Source organism: Pundamilia nyererei, unplaced genomic scaffold (assembly GCF_000239375.1).
Source record: "Pundamilia nyererei isolate P.nyererei 1_Seehausen unplaced genomic scaffold, PunNye1.0 scaffold00033, whole genome shotgun sequence".
Taxonomy (NCBI): domain Eukaryota; kingdom Metazoa; phylum Chordata; class Actinopteri; order Cichliformes; family Cichlidae; genus Pundamilia; species Pundamilia nyererei.
Genome location: NW_005187434.1, coordinates 1,129,912 through 1,152,196, shown reverse-complemented (window position 1 = coordinate 1,152,196; position 22,285 = coordinate 1,129,912). Strand labels below are relative to the sequence as shown.

The 22,285-nt window shown below is 41.4% G+C and overlaps 1 protein-coding gene across 6 annotated transcripts; it reads left to right on the top strand.

Moving 5' to 3' along the window:
• Positions 1-841: 841 nt before the first annotated feature.
• On the top strand, positions 842-21,089 carry sorbs3 (sorbin and SH3 domain containing 3). Of its 6 annotated transcripts, none has more exons than XM_013909945.1 (21): positions 842-1,024; positions 8,744-8,816; positions 9,521-9,709; positions 9,896-9,968; positions 10,298-10,431; positions 10,544-10,607; positions 11,387-11,425; positions 11,513-11,600; positions 12,645-12,753; positions 14,362-14,415; positions 14,551-14,658; positions 15,256-15,311; positions 16,507-16,577; positions 17,151-17,212; positions 17,349-17,395; positions 17,506-17,620; positions 17,703-17,828; positions 17,976-18,077; positions 18,661-18,755; positions 18,864-18,970; positions 19,494-21,089. In XM_013909945.1, the coding sequence occupies exons 2-21, from the start codon at positions 8,805-8,807 to the stop codon at positions 19,553-19,555; spliced, it is 1,713 nt and encodes a 570-aa protein (XP_013765399.1). In that variant the 5' UTR covers positions 842-1,024; positions 8,744-8,804; the 3' UTR covers positions 19,556-21,089. The 6 variants fall into 6 exon arrangements, with proteins under 6 accessions (XP_013765399.1, XP_013765397.1, XP_013765394.1 ...); XM_013909943.1 differs by having other exon boundaries at positions 844-1,024; positions 17,976-18,527; positions 20,028-21,089; XM_013909940.1 differs by having other exon boundaries at positions 844-1,024; positions 17,976-18,527.
• Positions 21,090-22,285: the final 1,196 nt, after the last annotated feature.

Below are 22,285 nucleotides of genomic sequence, written 5' to 3'. Positions count from 1 at the left end.
AACCTGAAAACTTGGTTCAAGAAGAATAATTAATGGTCCCTGTGCAGCTGTTTGGTAACATGCTTGTCTTTTGTCTCTAACACAAGGGCAGACTCACAGAGGTGCGACCTTTGATTCCTGGTCTCACAGCCAGACTGTTAAATATTTATCTTGGATGGCAGGGCTGTGCTGCTTCTGGACTCAGGGTGAAAGAATCTAACAGATAAAACCCTCAAAAACTTAACAGAAGCTTAACATTTGTCCAGAAATGCAGCTGATCTTCATGATTACACTGTGGACTTTACAAGAATACAGCTTGAATACAAAGTCTTTCTCATACTGGGTGGCTGCATAGGGCCTGATACCGAGGATGGAAAAACTGACACTTATTTTGGGATTAGTCTTTGTGTCCTAGTCTGGGGCAAGTGTTTGCATATTTGGGGTTGTTAGTGGGTATGAGTTCATGTGAAAGAAAAAAAGAAATACACTTTCCTGGATCCTATCTGCTATCTGGATGTCATAGAAAGTGCTAAAGACTGTCCTTTTTCTCTTTTTTAGATTGATATGAATGTGACACACACTAAAGGCTTAAGACAGTGAATAGACCAACGCCATTATAACACTAAGGCCTATTATTGAGATTGCTATAGAAATCCTCTTTCTTGGCATGTGCTGTCAAACACCGGAAGGTGGTTCTGCTGCGCCTGTATGGGAATTTCTATTATTTCCAGCTGTGGATGGAAACTATTACCAAGCCCCTTTTCCCCTGATGAGCGTTAAAGAGCATGCTCACACAAACACAAGAAACATGCACACACACACACATATTACATGCGCACGCCTATGGACACCCAGTCAAACATTCAGACTCAGGCTGAATCATTCACAGAAGATAAAAGACACCCTGTTGGCTTTACAAAGAGAAAGAGGGAGGGAGAGTTTGAGAGAAAGAGCAGCAGCAGTAGTGCCCTCCTTCTTTTTCATTCACTTCCTCTCTCCTTGTGTGCTGCAGAGACTTCACCGCTCAGCCTGCACTCTACAGCCTGTAAGTACTGTACAACTTGTGCCTTGGCGTCTCACAGTGACGAGCGCAAAGGTTAGAGCTACAAGGATTTAAACGCTCAGAAAGAAGACTTAAGGTTTTTTTAGCCTCTGTCAGTTTTGACTTCAATTTTCATTTGAGACTCTAGCACAGATGTGATATTTGCTTCTTCTCGTCACTGCTCAGTTCATCACTGGCACTGACAAACAACACAAGGCATTATTTTTTTCACTGGTCTGTTACTGCTGTGGGTTTATTTTCAGAATGTGTTTAAGTGACCTTAAGCAGCTGTCTGTGGTTCAAAAGATGGTTATCATCTGACCTTTGTCCACACACCGACTACTATGGTGGCTTTACATGTGTGGATATTTCAGTGTTTTCATGCTTGAAGTGCACTCTATCACTCTTTTGGAAACAGGCATTAAGACCTGCAAGGATTTATTTCTATACAAGACATGTTTAGAGTGTGATCCAGAGTCCTGGGACATGTACAGCTCAGAAAAAAAATGTTGTTTACCGCTAAAATAAACTCTGATGCATTTTTGTTTGTTCTCAGTGACATTCCACATGGGCTACCTCAGCGCATAACCTGTTGTATGGTCGTCGTCCCTTATCAGTTGTCTATCATGGTGGCAATGTTTTTCTAAGCATCTTTCATTTGATTACAACAGTATCTGCTGTCTCCTGTCTCCTCAGAGGACAGAGAAGTTGATGGTTAAAAAAAAAAGGCTTGGGCCGTAGCCACCAAGTATTTTAAGGTTTTTAGATGATTAACTTCCTGAGATCTTTAGCTGTCATTATTTTAATTAGCTTGTGTGGTAAAAGTCTGCTTGAATTCATCAGTAACAACGAAGGGCTGAAGTACCAGATCATCTGTGATCCTTCCTATGGTGATTATCTGGTTAAAATAATTAAATAAAACAAAAACAAAAACATGGAGCTGACAATGAGTAAACCTTCATGTTTGCTTGGCAATAAGAGAGTAAGACAAACTGAGCAAGGATTTTAACTCAGAGACGTGCTGAGCACCACCGCGCCAAACCTGCTATTGCCTCTTGCGTGATTACCTCGTTTAGGGGCAGAGTGACAAAGTACCAGATTTGGTCACAGCAGGGTTAAAGTCTGTGCCAGCAGGACACAGATTATGAAGGAAGGCTCCTCTAGATCGCCCTGCACTGTCCGTTTAGGTTCAGCAGCTCAACTGGTTGGCAAAAACAACCCTGTGAAGCGTACAAGCTCAGTAAGTGGATATCTGCACCGAGCTTTGGTGTACCAAGCCAGACCGCTGAATTATTGAAAGAGCTGAGTGTTTCGATTTCAAGTTGAAACTGGCGAGCACATGCACAAAAACATACACTTTTAAACAAATGGGCAGACCGTTGGGTAGGCCCTGATAAATTTCCTTCTTTGTCCTGCTGGCTTTCAGTTTATTGCTGGAATAAAACATGGATTTAAAAGGAGGGATTGCATCTGTCAGCAGGTGATCGGATCACTCACCTGCAACACGGACATTGTAAATCAGTCTTCCTGCTGCATAATATGTGCCAAAGCCAGCCTGTCAGCACATTGGATTTCAGGTTTTACACCATTTGTCTTTTTTGGCGAGAACTGTGGGCAAACTGGAAATCCTGGTTTCATTTGGGCAAGAACTGTGTGTTTATGTGTGTGTGTGGGTGTGAAAGACAGCGGGATTTAAGAATGTGTTTGTTCCTGTTTGACTGATCCCCTTCTAATTTGCCTTTAAAAGGGCAAAACATATTTCAGTCTCTTGTTGTTTCATTTTTATCTTCACATCCAATAAAGTATCGCTATTGTGTGCGATCATGGGAGAAAAGTCAGCAGGACTTGTGCTGTCAGTGGTCGCCTATGTGGCGTAGAGTAATGACTCTGAAACACTTCCAGAGCTACAGGAACAGAAAGAGCTCTTATTCTCCCTTCATGCCTTTGGCTAGCCAAAGACCTGGACTGTGTATACACACACATTCACGTAACACACACACACACAGACACACAAAAGGAGAGGAAGCCATGGGATAGATAAAGTTAGGAGGGGACATGATGGAGTCACTGGGTAGTGTCTGGGAGGTGGAGGTGATGAACTATTTTGGTTCTCCTTTGGTTAACCCTGTGCTGTGAAATATCACCTTATGACAACAATAGAGCTGCTTCACTGAAGGAGGTGCCCCAAACTGACAAGTCAAGTACGAGGGGGGCACTTTTTGAATATGGGGGGGGGTCAAAATGGGTTGCTATGGCAATGCCTGTCAACCGGAGAAGTCTTCAGTGGAGGCAGGGAGAGAGAGGACTGGAAAAGAGAGGTCGAGAGAGAGAGAGAGAGAGAGAGATTGTGTGTCCTGGCTAGTTTCATGAGTCAGAGAAAGTGGAGGGAAGGTCTGCAAGTGTGGTTTTCATGCACAGCTCATGCAGACAGAAAGAGGTGTGAGTGGGTAAGTACACCAAATGGGAGCACAAATACATGAAAACCAAATGCAGGGATTGACCTTAAGCATTGTGGCTGTCTGGAAACATGTGTAAGTTTTAAAACTGTGTTTTGTTTAAGGTTGAGTAACCTGTCTGACTGCTCAGGGATTACGTGCTGCTCTACAGGATTAATGCTGAGGTTTACAGTGTCTTAAAGCATGTTAACTCATGTAGTTAGTGTTGATACGGACAACAGGAGTGGGCTCCACTTGCATCTGAGCAAGTGGAGAAGAGAGCAGCTGGAGTCACAGCTGGAGCACTGAGGGAGAGAGTGAGAGTAAGAGAGAGCTCTGGCTGTGAGTATAGCAGAGAGAGAGAGACCTGGCATTGGGGATAGTGTTTCCCAACATGTCATCCCTTGTTGCTTTGCCCAGTGGGTAAGTGTACACTGGCAACTGTCAGGTGAGCTGAGAGGAAATAATTAGTTCTGTCAGGATTACTTTCCCATCTTGCAGCAGATATCAGGCTTAATGGCCCCAGGACCGTCCAGGCATCACTGTCGGGGTAATTTCCACAGTTGGCTTTGACTCCCTTTGTAATATTACTGAGGGTCTAGCTGCCAGCACTCATAACCACTGGCTGCACTCAGCTTTGAAGATGCAAGATGACAGGCATGAGGATTTGTGACATTTTTCTGCAGTTACTCTGCTCTGAGCTTTGTATTTTCTCATGCTTTGTCTGGTGTATCGAACACAAGCTCAAATAAGGAATCACTTTAAATGATGTGAAGCATGCTTTTTTTTTTGTAAAAGCAAATCTGATAAAACGGAACCTACTCTGGCTGTGATTTACTGCCTTTGGGCTTCTCCTGGGAACGCATCGCCTCTCCATTGACAAGAAGTACACAGACTCCTCCTGCTGCTCAGACTGGACGAGCACCATACAAGGAGGTGAAATACTTCCCTCCTGATAAATGTGTGTATCCCCTCAATAACTGCATATCATAAACTTGCGGCCGCAGGACCTTGTATGGGCTGCGTCGGCACATCTGCGATGCTGCACACGGGAAGCAATGTTGTGCCATCGACCTCGCAGAGCTGACCTCTCGCATAGCTGCAGAGTGACTCACTTTATGTGTTTGGAAATAAAAGCCTGTTTTATTTACTCGACAAATGTGCTTGTAATTACCATCTCACCACTTTTTAAGGCAGCATTCTGTTGGTTTTTACGGCGCTCTTATGTAACTTACTGGGCAGCAGTAACACTGTGTACGTGCAGATGAGGTGATAAGACTTTACCCTTCAGAGCAGGTTAAAACAATATCCACACCCCTATACATGATTAGAATCTTTTTGCACATTTTAAGGATTTTATGGAATTCTAAGAGTGTTTAAGTCGACACGTTGTAGCCGGTTTTCTTACACAGCTTTTAGAACTTTTAATCAGACTCTTTGCAGCAGTTCACTCTTAAGGAGTAAATGATTAACTCTTTTGCTTCTGCTTACTGTGCTGCACAAAAGACTTGGGGGCTCATAAATGGTGATCAATTCACATGGCAGTGTTTTGCTTTCTTTTAAGACCATCTTTCCTAATTTGCAAAAAAACAAAACAACCATCAAATCACGACTTTCCCAGTAGCAATCGCACAAGTTCATGGGTCAGCACTGCCGCAGTTATTCATCAGAGTATGTGCGGCCACCTTGACAGACTTGCTCCCACTGAGAACAATATAGGACGTGCTCTCTCTTTGTGCAGTGCAGATGGAGGTCATCATAGGTCAGAGTGTTCGCAAAAAGACCTGGCTGCAGCTCTCTATGGAAGATAGAGAGATTTAGGAAAAGGTTGACTTCTTGCCATCAGCTGGTGTGATTAGTGAGAGCTATGTGATCTTTGAAATGGGTTTACATTTTTTTTGTAGTCTGCAAAACTGCTACTATATTAGAAATGTTATTAACAGCTGTGGAAACCTCCTTTTGTGACTCAGAGGAATCACAGGGGTGTGGTGAAGTTCACTGACCTCGTAGCTGCTGACTGGTTCTGCTCTGCCTCAACAACTTCTGATAATAGCTTGGTTTGTCATCAACTCCCTTTGGACTAAAAGGAGAAGTAATCTTACAGCTTCACTAAAGTCACTTTTTAAAGTTAATTGTGATACAAATGTTTAATTTGATATTGCTGATAAAACTAAGTTGACGTCAGTTTTTTCAATCGAATATGTGGCTCAATTCTTTGAGACGCCGGATGAGTGTCCTTGGGATCGATTCAGAGAATTTCATATGAAAATCCCCCGATTCTAATTCAGCCTGTCCTCAGTTACCCTCTTCTTTACTGAATGGAAAGCAAGAGAAAATAAGAAGTATTTTCAGCAAGCTGGAAGTATAAAATTCTGGTGTTGTGAAATCATGTCTAGAGCGGGGCATCCTCCTTTCATCTCAAGTGCACATGGGCCTTTTATGGCTCTGTTTTTCTTCCACCCCCAACCTGATCTAGGGGTGATAAAGGACCTCTCACCTAGCAGGGGGCTTTACTTGTAAATACGTCTGCTATGGCACTGATGCAATTTCACCATGACAGCATCACAGGTCTGCCTTTGAAAGCTTGTAGCAGCCTCCTATGTTGTGTCTCAGTAATTACATAAGAATGAACTGGGCGTTCAGATTAAATGTAGCCAGACATCTGAACAGCGGTTTTCTTGCTACATATCAACTCAGAGTTTTCCTTATTAGGTAGGATTGTGTTTGGTGCTGTCAAACAGGGAATGCATGCAGTGCTGGAGAATTTCTGGGTTGGATTTTGCTCTCCAGAGGAATGAGAGTCACTATTATGACATGAGCTTACTCATCAGGAAGCTACTTCGCTGAAGTAGGATATTTTAGCTCTTAGGCTTCTGAACAGAGGGAGACCTTATTATGCCTCTCTACTAGTATAGCACTGCTTGATTCAGTTCAGAATATTCCATATTTGTGTTATACTGGCCATTTAAGTGTACCCACCCAACGGTTCAGAGCCACCCTCCCTTTGAGGCCACCCTTGAAAGTTAGTTTGCTGCTATACTGACAGCCAGAGCTGTATGCCTCAAGACCATGTTAAAGATAACCACTCTCATTCACATGAAAGTGTGAATGAGAAAACGCAGTCTGAAGCCTGAGCCTTTGGCTAACAGGGATAGGTACATACACTGAGCTGGTTTGATCCCTTAAGGAGACACAAACGCCTTTAGGGGCTGTGTCAGCAAGGGTATCCAGAGTAAAGCCCTACCAAATAAAACATGCAGAGTTGCCTGCTGTTGTGACCCCTTGTGAATAAGGAAGCAGCCAAAAGTAGCTACACTGGCCTAATTATTAGAGAATTTGGCAACAACAAGTACTCTTTAAAATGAGTTACAACTGTAAGAGTGTAACGTCTTCGGGGAATTCTTTGATGTTTGCAGATATTTGGAGGCTAGAAGAGATAATGCTGAGCTATCTTAAGGAGACTACAAAGACATATGACAAAATGCAGCTGTCACTGACTACTTTATGTGGAAACTGAAATGGCAGCAGTGGCAGGAAAACTGTTTCGTCTTCCCAAGTTCTGCTGAAAATTACTCATCTATTATTCATCAGTGGCACAGCCCCTTACAGTGAGAGGCTTTATAGAGCCAGGGAGACCAGATGTAAACACAGAGCAGCGTGTCAAACACGCTGTAAATGAGACTTCATGTACGGAGCTTGTTTGTAGTGTTTCCTGCCGTAGGATGGATAATAATTTTGTTGTGATTGCTTTGGGCAATGATAGGTCATCGGTCATGCTTGAGCATTAATGGTATTGTTGAAGGCACAAACCTCCGGTTCCCATCTATTTTGTGTTATGTAACTGGGGTAATTGAGGGATGATGACTCAGATGAGTGACATTGTTGTCTGGAAACGGGAACATTTGCTATATCAGAGCACGGACTCTGCGCTGTCTCTTTCCCTTGTGCACAGAGACGCAGAGTGCTTATATTTCTTGGTCTTTACCACAATGATTATAGACTAATGTTCAGCTGCAAACGCCACATGGAAAACTCATTAGTGCAAATTGTGCTGGGCAGCTTTCAGCCTGTAGTAGCCTGGTTTGTGCTTGGTCACGACTTTCTTGGCATGCTTCAAAGACATAGCTTTGGACTGCAAACTATCCTTAAATTAGCCTTATTGTTTCCTTCAAAAGTTACTACTATTTTCTGTGTTTTCATGGGTGTAGGGGGCTGTTTCAAACTGCCTTTGTAATAGTTTGGGTTTCAGGAATTTAGTGCTGAAGAGAAGGTGTGGTATGCATACGTACATGATGCGGACCATTTAATCTCTATAGGAGTCTGTCTCATTCAGGAGCAGAAATAGCCTTCCTCTTATTCTCAGCCTGCCTCTGATGTTGAGACAGCAGGCACAATCTGTTAGTCTGAGGTGCAGCTGATTTGAAACTGGTGTCTGCTTTCAGTAGCTGGTCCTTTCCCATCATCTAGCTGCTTCAAGTCCAGCTTATTACGACACTGGGAAGAGTGAGGCAGACGTGTGAGTCACACTCATTGTGTTTGGGTGGGTTTTTCCTTAGTAGTGGGAAAAAGTGGGTGACGTTCATTTTCCCTTTTTGGAAAGCTAGTGGGATGGGATAATGGAACAGCTGGACAGTCTGCCTAGATGTAAAATATGAACTTATGACTGGGGAGCTTTGTGCTACACCACACAAGACATGACCAACAAGGAGATAATTGGGGGACATCACCTGAAATAAAAAAGTAAACAATAATATCCTTCGATCTATGGATTCTCACAGATACACTGATGGGACACTTCTAGCAAAAACAGAAATATGATCCATGAAGGATATGAAAACCAAATCTATTTAAAGTTAGTTTTTAAAAGAAAGAAATCACAATTTTTGGCATACATCAGAACTGTTGTTATGAGCCATTTCTGTGAAGATGAATCAGAATTTAACGTTACTTCTTATTTAACACTTTACCTTACACAGAAACATTAAAAGTCACATTTGAATAAAAGAAGGCAGCTGGATAGGTGCTGTCAGGGGCGTGTCAGGAGGGGGCATTTGTCATTGGACAAAAATACTGTTACTCTTACAACACAAGGATGAGTTGAGAGCATGGATAGGATAAGTAGGAACACAATTTATGAAGTACTTTACTAAAGTACAGGTTTAATGTACTATGCTATTTTCTCCTTTTATTCCATTTTAATCCGGATACAATTACTATACTTTGTACTCCAGAGAATTTTAAAGCTTTGGTTTCTTATTGATTTTTTTATGAATTTGTGTCTCTGCAGATGCTTTTGATGCCGTGCACAAGAACTTGATATCTGTCACACAAGAACCACAACAGATCTAATGCAGTCGCAGGTAAAGTCAATTGCAGCTATGCTAAATATTGACATTTTCAACTGTTTAGCAAATGCAGCTGTCTTGAATAAGCAAATATGAACAGGCGGGAGAAACACTCATTAGTGTGACGCAGATCAGTCCAGTGTAGTGTCACAGTCACCATGCCATTGGTGCAGATAAGAGTTCAACCATGAGGCAAAGGGGATTTCCCATGACCCCTAGGATGAAGGACCAAAGCACCTGATAAACAGGGTTGGAACAGAGGATCCAGCATGGTCTGGGGTATCACTATGGAGACCGTAAGACAATTGCTGCCACTGCTGGAGTTTTGGTTGACATCCTCGACCCCTTCCCAACCTCTCTGCCCTGACTCCACCCCCGGCTCAAGAACAGGGAGACCTGGTGAATGGGGAGTTAATGGGCTCATAATGACCCTCTCCTGTTTCAGTGCTGCCTTTCTGCAGCTGGAGCAAGAGAGACGACAAAGTGGGTGCAATACGACTTTTCCGCTGCTGGTGCTTTAAATAAATTTGGGGTCTTTTCATCAGAAGCTCTTCTGCTCAGGCCAGTTATTCTCTAGAGAATAGCTTGACCGCCAACAAGTTCACATGACCTTATATAAGCGAGTGCTGTTTACTCAGCGTCAATAGGAGAACATGACAGGAGCAAAGTTCACACACTGTTTTCGTTCATCCATATTTTTCATTTCCTCTCTGTTTTAGCAAAGCGTGGAAGTGGTTGCTGATCCAGATGGCACCCGGATAATCTACTCCGGGAAACCTGGAGTTTCTTCAGATCAGCAACTAATAACTTCTCCGGATCTGACCCTCAAAGTGATCATCTCTCCTGGACTACCCACTCCTCCCCTGAGCCCCTTCCATTCTGCAAGGCTGCCATCTGGAGAAATGAAGGTATCTAACAATTCTGAGGCTGAGGGAGCGGTATTCAGGATGCAAGTGCTCCTCCTTGTGGAAAAACAAAGCATCACATGCTATATATACATCAATGTTTCGAAATCATCAGTCCTGCAGGTTTGAGCTACATAACGCTCTGACGTTTGGCACAGGGCTGATTTCTACATCTCTGTCCTTTTCAAGGTGTCAGAACTGAATGGGGTGAGCCCAGCAACTCTCAGCTTTGGATCATACTATGGACCCTCGCAGTCAAATAGTAAGATTACAAAATTAAAGTAAAGAAGTTGTAGTTTGAAAAGGGAAGAATTTGTAACCTGGAAGGATTTAAAATGTGAATAACAAGAAAAAGAGTTACCACATGTGCTGAAAACAAAGATGAATCAAGTCACTGTGATTTATATGGTAATAAATGAAAGCAGGTGAAGAATAAAATGTTAAATTTGGTTGAAAAATCAGCCGGTGTGTAATACCCTTAACTTGATCTATGGGTTTCATATGATGTAGGAGGATTTATAAGCAGACAAATTCCTGTGTAATTAAGTGAAACAGCACAATAAAGGAAATGTTGTTACTGTGACAACTTAGGCGGACTGTCCAACGGCCTTCGGGGCTCTGCCACGTTACCACGCAGCACGGGCCCCACCAGGGAGGAAAGGCTCATCAAGTTCTCAGGAATTGGCCCAGTGGATGAGACTGGGATGCCCATTGCTTCAAGATCAGTAAGCCAGAGCTAGCACTGCTTTAATTCTACAATGCTAGTTACATAAGAAGTGTTGTTGTTTTTAGCCAAATCCTTTGACTTTCTGCGCCTCCTCTTTCTTTCAATACCAGAGTGTGAACAAACCCAAAGACTGGTACAAGAGCATGTTCAGGCAGATTCACAAGAAGCCAGAAGGTAAGGACACTCCCCCCTCTCCCTCACATACCCAGCTCCAGTGTGAATTCCTCTCGGTGTCCGTGTCAGGTACTGCTGAGGTGATCCAGCAAACAGATTACTGCGGGGGCAGAAAAAGGCATGATGAAAGAGCTCTAAGGTCTTATGTCTGTTCTGTTTATTAGCTTTGACAATAATCCAGCTTCTTATCTCAGCCCCTCCTAGATCAGGCTGGTTATTTGCAGTCTATTAGAGGTTTCATAATAGAAAAACATTCCCTGTGCGCACAGTAAAAAGTTCCCTCACAGCACTCGAGTGGATCCTTGCAAGTATTTTGGTTTAGACAAGCAGGTGCTTTGCTTTATCTAACAGTATTACAAAATGAAACCACTGAGTCCCAGCTATCAGTATCTCATCCGTATCTCAACGCATGAGATATAGTTTAAGAATGAAAACACTGGAACATCTGCATCCTTTACTTTATGCTTATTGACTCTTTTCTATTAAAGCCTTCCACTTCTATAATTGGACAGCTGCTTGTGTAGATTAAAGCTTTATGTACAGAACATATACAGCACATAATGGGCTCTTTAGTACACTAGTAGAATGTTTAGTTGCTTTAATTTAAATGAGATCTACTTTTTATGTGTGAAACATTTACTTATAAGTCTTAAATTAGTAAAGAACAACAAAACACTGCAAGTGAGCTGCAAGTAATTCTTAAACAAGCACATAAAAGAAATATGTTGGTGTGACATTCCTAATCACTTAGTCTAAGAAATAATTTCCTTGTTCACCAGAACCTGAGCTGGAGCCTTCAGAGAAGTGGTCAGCTGAAAGTAAGGAAATTCCCCAAATTCCACATCGTTGACTTGTTCGGTTATGTAATCAGTTTTTACTTAAGGCTGATGTGCACTGATCTGCAGGGATGCAGTTGTCTGCCAACACAGAAGAAGGTAATGAAGCAGACAAGAACCTCTTCAGACTAACACCTCATGGAGCTCTACCAGACTGGTGAGATTTGAGATAACTCCTTTGTGGTCACGGGATGACTTTTCATATCCCAACATGAAAAAAGACAGGAGCACTGAGAATAACAAACGTTTGCAACTTTGAGAAATTTAATCAAGCTTTTATATTCAGTGTAAGATGGATGTTTTAGACCTAAGAGTATGAACTTAGACAGAAGAGGGTCGAAAGCAGGATATCCAACACAGGTGCTTGCTGATTAGTGTTAACAATTAAATACAATAATACTAGAAATGCACTCATTTCCAGAACTCAACATTGTTACAATCAACCACACAGAAAGTCACATTATGCCAGGTGCGTTCACTTAAAATGTTCTAAAAAGGCACAAACACTGCAAACAGGTCAAGAGGTCAAGTAAACTGACTCAGACCGTCCGAGTAATGATGAGCAGTAGATGGCTTATTGCCATCCACCTTTTTCTGAAAGCAGGCAATCCACTAAAGTGCTCATTCCTACCTATGAAGTTGGAAAGAAATTAGCTATAGAGATGAAAAACTTTTCAAATTTCTGAGACTTATGGATAGCAAAAAAGAAATGTTTTTAAGTGGCGGAAAAGAGCTTTCATAGAGGGGCTTCACATTATGCTGACAGGAAATGGAAAAAATGTGTATAAAAAAAAAGTCAAATTCTCATTTTGAACTTATGCTTGAGATTAATGTTACTGTGCTTCTGCACCACATCCAGATCTATAACAGGTTAAAGTTTTAGATCAGATCAGTTTTAACATATTTTTATTGCATGAAGCACATCTAAGTTCCATATACTTATTTATAAATTAGTATTTGTTTATATCTTAATTAATAAATACTGATTTACAGCAATTTTCACATGAGATACAGACTGCTGCTGATGTCTTATGTGAATAGCTGTACCATCAAAAACTACAAAGCCAAGAGCGTATGGGAAAAAATGTGTGGGACGGACAAGTTTGGATTTGTTGTTACAGGCACTTACAATGAAGTCACCATTAAACTGCTGTCCATGGTGTGTGTCTGTGTGTGTGTGGGTGTGGGTGTTATATTTCAGGAGCGAGGATGTAGATAGACTGTCAGACCCAGGAAAGCAGCACGCTCAACCAAAGAGCATATTCGACTTTGAGCCTGGAAAGAGCACCACCTCAGAAAGCCACAGTCAGGTACAAACTCACATGCTCTCATAGTTTAAAAGCAGGCTCTGATTCCTGCATTAAAAATGTTCCTTCATGATTCTCTAAGCTCCAGGTTGTTGTTTGTTCTTACGAATCGCATTCTTTCTACAGTCTTGCACTGTTTTCCCAGTGCAGAGCTCAAGAAGAGGTTGCTTACCTTTTCTGTAAGGATTACAGTCTAAGTCTTTGTATTCCATCTTCTCACGTGAGGTGTTTAAATAACTTGAGAGTGTGGTCAGTGTACGGTACCTACCACTTACCACCAGATGTACTCACTCCTTTTATTCAGAGGATCCAGTAGGCTCCCAGCATTCATTCATTTATCTTTTCAGTCAAAAAAAGACACTACCTATGTATTTATGTTGAGCCTTGAGGGGTTTTACACATTAAGTCAGTGATTTACAGGCTGGTGAGGCTGACGCTCTGAACTAAGAGCCATTGTAACTGAGTGTGCAGTGAGTACTAGACCGGTGTCTCTTTAGAGTTTCGATTTTGAATGCGTCTTGCAACAATGTCCCAGATCTGGTGCATATTGTGCCTTGTGTCTACACTTGTGAAGAAAAGAAATCTTTGTTTCCACTCCCCCACCGGAGCTGTGGGGTCTTGTGATGCGTATTATGGTCCTAACCTCTTGTGGTGTATAATGGCTCACAGCATGGAGACTTATTTCATTTCCTCTTTATGACACTGGCCAATGTTGAATCCCCTGGATAGTATTTACAAAACCAGCTCACAGACCATATCAGGTGTTGTGCTGCTTCACAGTGACATTACAGTTTGTGACTGTAGTGAGGATGACTGCCCCCCCAAAAGGAGGGAAGGACTTGGCATTCAGAAGGACATATTAAGCCAAGGTGCTACAAAAAAATAGAGCATTAGTCTGTGTTTCATACCAGCAGAGCCTTTTAAAGTAATGTTTCATAGAATCAGGGATGAAGGCAAAGAGGCATTAAAAGAGGGATTTCTGTGCTAGTTAAACCAAAAATTCCGATTTATGTCTCTTGGCAGCCAGCCTATTTCTGAAGAAGCTACAAGTGTTAGATTGTACACAACCTGGGCCTCAAAATCCAATAAAGAACAATATAAATTAGTGAAATATTTTACAACTAAGCAACCACAGAACTGAGACATCTCTGGGAATTACATGGGGCGCCTATATAGCTAGAGCCCAATCGATTTATCTGGGGCCGATATTATCAGCTGATATTAGTGGTTTGTCGGTTTATTGGTGTTGGCATTTATAACAGCCTGTAAATGAACATTTAAAAAGTAAAGAAATGCTGGGTGAAACGCCCGTCAGCCACGTTATAAGTGTTGATGTTGCATAGTTTGTCCACTGGAGGGCGCTCCTACTTGTTCTAACGGCACAAACACCGACAAGCTGATCCTGGCAGAGCAGAACGACTAAATAAATAATTACATATTATAGGGAAATCTGTTTATGCTTGGTGTGTGTGACAGAAAAAAATAACTGATATTGGAATATTGGATTTTTAAATCACCAAATATCAATATTGGTATTCCAGTATCAGTAAGGCTCTATTCATTAATATCATTTCATTTCAATTGTTTTCTTTTTTGTTTTTTTGTCCATAGTCACATCTATATGCACAGAAGCTACAAGAGAAACCCAAGTCTCCTTCAATAGAGGTGAGCTTCTTTTACAGTATTTATTTCTCTGTTCTAAGATGTCATCTGTTTAAAATGCGTAACAGGGGACATCATCAGCTCCAAACTTCAGTGTTTTAATCCTGCTATTCCACCTCCATAACTGTTCGGACTCAGGCCAGTCTGGTGTCTGAGCTGAGTCGATTTGAGGCTGAGCTGGACTCGGATATTCAAGGCCTGGAGCGGAGACTTTCCCAGAAGAAGCAGCATCGAGGCTGGGGTGAGGTACTGAGCCCCCCTCCTGACTCTCTCTGCTGAAGCATCCCACCCCCCGACACCACCAATTTAGTAGAATTGCCACTTCCCTACACTTCCAATGAAGGCTGTGCGCCAGTGAGATCCCTCTGCTTCCTTATCTGACATGTTTTCCTATGCGACCTGGATGATATAGTCTGCCTGTCTGCCTTTGCATTCGGATCAGTCTGCTTTGTAAATCGCCTGCTTGCAAGTTCCTCCACAGCGAATGTAGACCTGCCTGCTGAAAAAGAATTACAAAATCAAATTCTTCAGTACTCTTTGATTATTTTCTTCTGAACTCTCCTTGCAGTATCACAGCCAAGAATTGTCATGCTTTTTCCTGATTCCTGTGTGATTGAATCAGCCTCATAGTCTGCAATTTAACTGAAATCACAGGCGGCTCAGACAGATCATGAGAGGTGCTGCTTGTAGCCTAAGGAGGATAGGACCCAGGGGAATTCTTGCTCCTTTGGGAGTGGTCAGCACCTCGACTTTGTCTGAGTTGTTGTGAGATTTCCTCTGAGCTGTGAGATACAGAAGGCTTTAGGGGAAAATAACTGTGTTTACTGTTCACTCTGCTTGCAGGAGGCTAGAGGGAGGGATCCAGTAACTGCTCCAAAGAGTGGCGCTACTAGTTACAGGTCAGTCACTGGCATTGTTACACTTATAATATGTAGACAGAGTAAGGGATGTAATAATGATTACTCTGTATGATATGCAGCTGGATTTAAATTATATCTTTTTTGCTTTCTTACGAGCGATTCTCTATTTTTCCTTACTTTATATGTACCCATATTAACTGGCATAACCACGTATTATTATCCGTAGTTTTTAAGTAATTTAGATCATTTCTACCTCTGTCTGTATGCATTTCAGGTTGTTTGAGGAATTCTTCTTTTGTGGCAATGTTTAAAAGTTTTCAAAGTGATTTTCATCTCCTGTGCACATTGTATCATAGTGGCATATGCAGGACAGGTTAATAGAAAATCCAGGGTCACTACATAACAGACCTCCTCTGAGAGCAACTCCCTGCCTCTTAATCCACTTTAATATTGCGTCATCTCTTAGTAGTAACAGCTCCTTTCTTCCTGCTGTATTAAGAAAACCAGCACTGTGATTTGACAGAAAAACCATTAACTTCGCATGGAACCTGCTGGTTTTTCAGGTGACTTTCTGTTAATTGAACAAGTCCAAGTACAGTATTTACCTTAATCAGCTGACGACATTCCACATTTCTTCCGGTGTGTGTAATGCATTCTTGGAGGATTCTCTCTGTTGTTTGCTAAGTTGAGTTCATTGGTTGTGAACTTTTTCAGTCTCAGGGGATTTGGCTTAGGACATAGGAAATTTAAAACACACAGCAGGGAAACTCTGTCAGCTCCTCACTGCTTCCTGTTATCTGGACACTTTGTTTAGCTGTGCGAGTCCAGCTGCAACCACTAAGATACAAGAACTGTGCTGTCTGCATATGCAAATCAGCTCATGAGGAATCCAAGCTGGAATCTTTCGGGTTTCGGATTCATTCCCAACCCAAATGCAAATTCAAATGCAAACACTCAGGATTGGGATTAATGAATGGTGTATAGGGGCTGTAAAGACAACTAAAGCCTCATACTTTACTGGAAGCAGATTTTCAAGTCAAGGAGTCTGCAAGCCCTTCCAGCCTTTCAGTTATATACAGGAAATGTGCAGGAAACTCACACACTCTCTCACACTCATACACACTCACACTCCCAGCTTTAACTTTGTGCCTTTTCTAAATGTTTGATATTAGAACTGAAAAGAGACAAACTTTTCAGATTTAAATCAAGGTCACTATGTTCTCCACTTTTTCAGCAATTCATCAGCATCAAAGCAGCCTGTCCATCACTTTGTTGGCCCATCATCACCCTCTGTGCCCACATATGGTAAACACGGAGCAACACACATGCACACTGAGGCCTTCCCAGCATCTCTGCAATGTCGTCGATAGTGATTTATTACAAAACTCTCCTTAAGTTGATAACAATCAGCTTTTCCTCATTCGTTAATCCACTCTCACTCAAAGACACATGTGCTTTTAGAGAACAGGCCTCTCATTTAATCAATCTGCATGTAGTTGATGAAAGCCCTGAGTAATCTAATATTTGCTGTTAGTCTCATGGCTGTCTTTCATTGCTAACGTTGTCTCCTGCTATTTTACTTGTTAGCTGAAGCTAACAAGTTACCACAGAAAGTCTTTGTAGTTTTTTTTTTCCTCATAAAGAAACAGCTGTGGATGGGTGGGGAGGAAGCCCTTAAAAGTAGGAAGTGAAACCCGGAAGACCTGATTAAAGATTAGCGCTATCCAATTGTTTTTCCTGGAAATTCAAAATCCCTTTTAACCCCATGTAGCTGTTATGATTATAATTGCTTTTACACAGCAACACATTCAAAAACAACAAGGGAACAAAGGAGTGCATGTATCAGACTTCACTTGCTTTCCCTACTTTGCTCCACAGTAGAACGTCTTTCGCCTGCAAATGAAACCATGGAGGTCCCACCTAAAAAAGAGGAGAAAAAGGTATGTTTCTACTACTTTATTGCTACGTAAAAAAGAAGACCGTAATAAATACATTTGCATTTTGATTTTATTTTGAAGGCTGGATTGTTTGCATGTGACAACTGCATTGTTCCCAAAACACTATTTGTTTCTCCAGATGAAAGCAGCACGAGCCAAGTTTGATTTCCAGGCTCAGTCACCCAAGTAAGTTACAGAAGGAACTGATATTGAAGTTGTAATTTCTTCTCTGAATCTAAAGTTATAGGTGTATCAGAAACTGAGACGTTCCTTACTATCTTTTTTTCTTCCTTCAGGGAGCTCCCACTGCAGAAAGGCGACATTGTTTACATCCACAGGAAGGTAGATGCCAACTGGTTTGAAGGAGAGCATCATGGAAGAGCTGGTATTTTCCCCACAACATATGTGGAGGTAAACTTCTTCTTCTTCTGTGATGTGCTGATATTATGTATAATGGCAAGAATTTGGCTAAAAACTCCAATGTCTTTCACAGGTTTTGCCTCCTACAGAAAAACCGACACCTATAAAGTCTCCCACTCTGCAGGTGCTGGAGTATGGGGAAGCTGTGGCTCTATTTAACTTCAATGCGGACCTACCTGTTGAACTTTCTTTCCGTAAAGTAAGTGGTTCATAATGCATCGCTTGTTTGAACTAAAGGTTAGAGCAGAAACAGAGCAAAAACATATTTCCATTTAGGTTTTCCGAATCAGTTCTCACTGTTTATGTCACCATTTAAAGCTTTTTTAACCTCGATTCTCTATTTTAGGGTGAGGTGATCAGCATAACCAGGCGAGTTGATGATCAGTGGTTGGAGGGCAGGATTCCAGGAACAAGTCGTAGCGGCATCTTCCCAGCCAATTACGTTCAGGTCAACAAGATGCCCCGCACCAAATACTCCATGGATGACTACTCACCGGGACCCATGTCACCAGTCTCTCCTGGACCCCAGAGTCCAGGACGTCCACTGCACTCACCTTCCCCGCGGTCACCGCTGTCCCCTTTCACCTACACTTCCCTGAGCCCCAAACCTGACCACTCCCCCGTGAAACCGTCTTCACCTTCACTGCTCGGCAGCCCAGCTTCACAGTCACGCTCTCCCACTCAGACACCCGTGCCCAAAGAAATGGCTAATCGCTTGCACCACATCATTTCCAAACCGGTTTCACCCACCAACCACAACAATCACTGGGCTGGGACACCCTCAGCTAACCAGAGTGCCGCCGTTAAAACCATTTCACCCTCCACTCATTCATCAACGTCAGCACACAGAGCGGGAGCTCCCACAGCGAACACTCCCCGATACTCTGACCACTCGCAGGTCTGCTCTCACTGCCTTTCTGATAAAGTGACACATTGTACACACCCACAGTGTTATTGTTTGTGCTGACAGGAATGTTGTTCATTATTTGCCATTTCATAATGATGACATGAGGTTTTTTGTTTTTTCCTAGGGTGCAATACCTAATCAGGCTGCTCCACATGCCAACTCCCTGCCGCAAACGCAAGCACCAAACAGCCCCGGTTCACTGATGGTGCAACACCAACCGTACGTCATCAGCATCAGATGTTTTTGTTTGTTCACATTGTTACAGTACAGAACAAGTGTTGCAGCTTTGGTGACTTTGTGGTTAAGGCTGCTTGCTCTCAATTTTAGGTATAAAGCTGTTTACAACTACAAACCACAGAATTCAGATGAGTTGGAGCTCAGAGAAGGAGACATTGTACAAGTGGTGGAGAAATGTGATGATGGCTGGTTTGTAGGTATGTGGTTTATATCTTTATATATATATATAAGTGCTATTTTGAGTGCATCATACTGTGTATTGTAGAAACAAGACACTGAAGCAAGGCTTTATATAAAAATGGATGGAATAAAAAAAAGAAAGAAAAGGAATGTTTTGGCTTTGGGCGACAACTTGAATGCATATCTTTATTCATGTATTCACAATGTAATACTTGTCAGACTAGTCAAGCGTCTACAATAGTTTTTGTCACCAGGAAACAAAAACACATTCTTTTAATTCAAGTTTGCCATTTGACATGTCACCCTTATTTAGATTGTCTGGGAATCACTACAGATATGTCTACAGTGTTAAAATGTACATAAGCAGACACGAGGATCCTTTTTTGTTAGCAATTTCAAAACATTCTGCAGTGTCAGTGCCCCATCTAGTGGACAAACTGATGTATTGCATATGTAACAGGCACAGTTAAACAGCAGAAGATCCCACAGATTCACAGTTTCTGTTTCATGAACACACCATATGTTCTGCCCCCTTTCTAGGTACGTCAGAACGGACTCGTGCTTTTGGGACTTTTCCTGGGAATTACGTGGCACCGGTTTGACTTCCTCACTTACTGCTTGCCCACATCCATCAGGGGTCATTAGAGGCCAACTAATAATGCCAATATCCACCACACTCCCCAAGTGTTGATTAGTACAGCCTGCATGTTCATGATCTGAAAGGGAAATGATGTGATTTCTCACCTCACCTCCCTGCATGTTTCCATGTGTGTTGCACAGAGATTCAATGAGCATATTTTCAAGCACATCACTTCAGAAGATTGAATGAATGCAGATGACACTGTTTCAGATTGAAAGAATGGATTCTATTGTTCCGCGACTCTTTGCAGCTGCAGGACATTTGCATTTCTCCCCACTGAACAGCACTGTTTCTCCAGAGGTCCTCACAGTACGATACTGCATTCAGCTTTTCATCACCACAGTGCCGTCACAAACCACTGAAGTTTCAGTGAAGACCAGAACCTTTTCTAGCTTTCATGGAATATTAATATTTCCTTCAAATATTTTCCCCAGATTTTCTTTCAGATCTCTGAACAGACCCGACGCAGTTTTGAGGAAACAACACGATAATCTGTAAATGGTGCTCAAAGTAAAGTGCAGTGAGGGCTCAGACATATCAACCTATTAATGCTGAAAAGTATAGAATGCATGTATTGGTCGCCTAAGCAAGTTATTGATTGTATAATGGATGGTATTTCTCATTTATAAGAAACAAAGTTAAACGGAAAATTTGAAAGTAAAGAGATGGAATGTGTTTGATGCTGTAAGAGAAGTATTTGCTTTGAAATTGAATGTACAAGATGAGCTGTGTCTGTAAGTCAAGACTAGACGATGGCTTCACAGGGATTGGCTGAATGATCTTTTAAGGTATCTGAATTTATTCTGAATGTGCCAAAGCTAACCTTTATTCACATGCCTGTGTTAACCTGCACATTCCCAGCTCACTTTATTCTTGCTACATTGTTCTACTACTGCTTCTACAGTGTTTTCCCAGCTTATGGGGGTAATTTTGATAACAGTATTCAGAAAATCACATATATTTGTGCCCATCCAACCTCAGAGTTTGTAATCCTAACTAAAGCATCTTTATTCTAAAGTTATTTTGCAATTTTATAAGATACATTCATGATTTCACTGTAAAAAAAATGTATATTTAGCACACACAAAAGATGATTGTACAGACTGTAACCTGTTATCAAATGGAAAGCATAATATATATTTGTTTTTAAAAAAATATATTGCATATGTATGGTACGCAATTTTTAAAATAAATCTATTAAACATTACAGAGTGATAATGAAAGAAGCTTTTGTTCATGTGTTAATTTTGTGGAACAGTAATATTATTAGATATTATTAGAATAGCTAAACTAGATTACATATAAGGTGACCGGGACTGTGTTTTTAAATGTTTATGCAGGTTTTAATGAACCAATAACACAAACGCATACATGGTTATCTTTCTCCATATGTGCAGGAGGAAGTGAACAAGCCCACGTGAAATGAACAGATATTAAACATATTAACTGTATTAAATAAACTAAATAAATGGAATGATATCCTACTGACAAATTGATTGGTAGTTGTGTTGTTTCTCTTGTGTTGTTTCTCTTGTGTTTTACCTGCTATATTTCTGCAGGTATGTTTGAATTGTGTTTGTCAAAAAATATTATATCCTTTTTAACGATGTCTGAGTTGTAGACTGGGTACAGTAGTTCTTTGTCGGTACCATAAAGTGTTGTTCAAAAGTCTTTATCCAGCCCTCATTTCTTTGTTTTGCTAGGAAAAGCAGAAATAGGTTCACTGCAATGAGCTGTGTTTGGCATCAATGTCATGCTAAAACATGAAGCTGCTGCCAATCAGATGCTTTCCATATGCTAGTGCATGGTGGATCAAAATCTGTCTGCATATTTCCAAATACATCATTGTATTAATTTTAACAAGATTTCCAACACAACTGGCTGGAATGCAGTCACGAACTATGACAGAGCCTCCACTATGTTTTACAGATGGCCGTAGAACCAGAAGCTTCCAATTTGGATTCATAACTCCATAACACCTGTTGCAAATGATTTTCAGTCCAGTTCTTGTGTAATCAGTCCTCCATCTCTCTCTCCCCCCCCCCCCTTTCCATTAAGAATAGCTTCTTGACAGCCACTTATCCACTGAGACTATTTCTGATGAGTCTTCGGTGCACAGCAGATGGATCAACTGAAGTGCCAAATACATCTCACCGTGTCAGATCTTCACTTGGTTTTTTCCTTATTTCTAAAGACATGACTTACAGATACTGTTCATCTGCTGTAGTGGTTTTTTTAGGCTGCCACCTGTCCAGTTTCCTCAGATTTTATTAAGGACATTGCTGCACACCATGCTCAGATTTGCTAGGTTTTTGGCTATTAGCCCTTTCAGAATTGACCCATTAGTGCAAAAGTACAAATTTATGCCTGTCAAACTGAGTTATGTTTGGCAGTTTTCAAAGATTGGGCTAAAGAAATGGGAACGATGTGTTATTGCAACAAGTTGCCAGTAAAGTAAAACATACAGTTTAAAACTTTGCTAACTTGTCTGTTATGTGAAAAACGCAACACTCATCCCTTAAGGCAGGTGGGATTTTTTTAATCCTTGGGTAAATCATAGGTCCGTTTTAAGTGCCTTAGATAAGTAAATTAAAAACAACAACTTTTTAAAAAGTGGTCAGATACAAGGCATGGACTTAAAAACGTTTAAAAACAAACAAAAAAAAAAAAAACCAATGTCCAATGAAAAAAA

Coding starts and splice junctions, on each gene's coding strand:
- sorbs3 (XM_013909940.1), top strand. Junction 15,312..16,506: donor AGTGGCGCTACTAGTTACAG/GTCAGTCACTGG, acceptor CCACTTTTTCAG/CAATTCATCAGCATCAAAGC. Junction 17,213..17,348: donor CTAAAAAAGAGGAGAAAAAG/GTATGTTTCTAC, acceptor TTGTTTCTCCAG/ATGAAAGCAGCACGAGCCAA.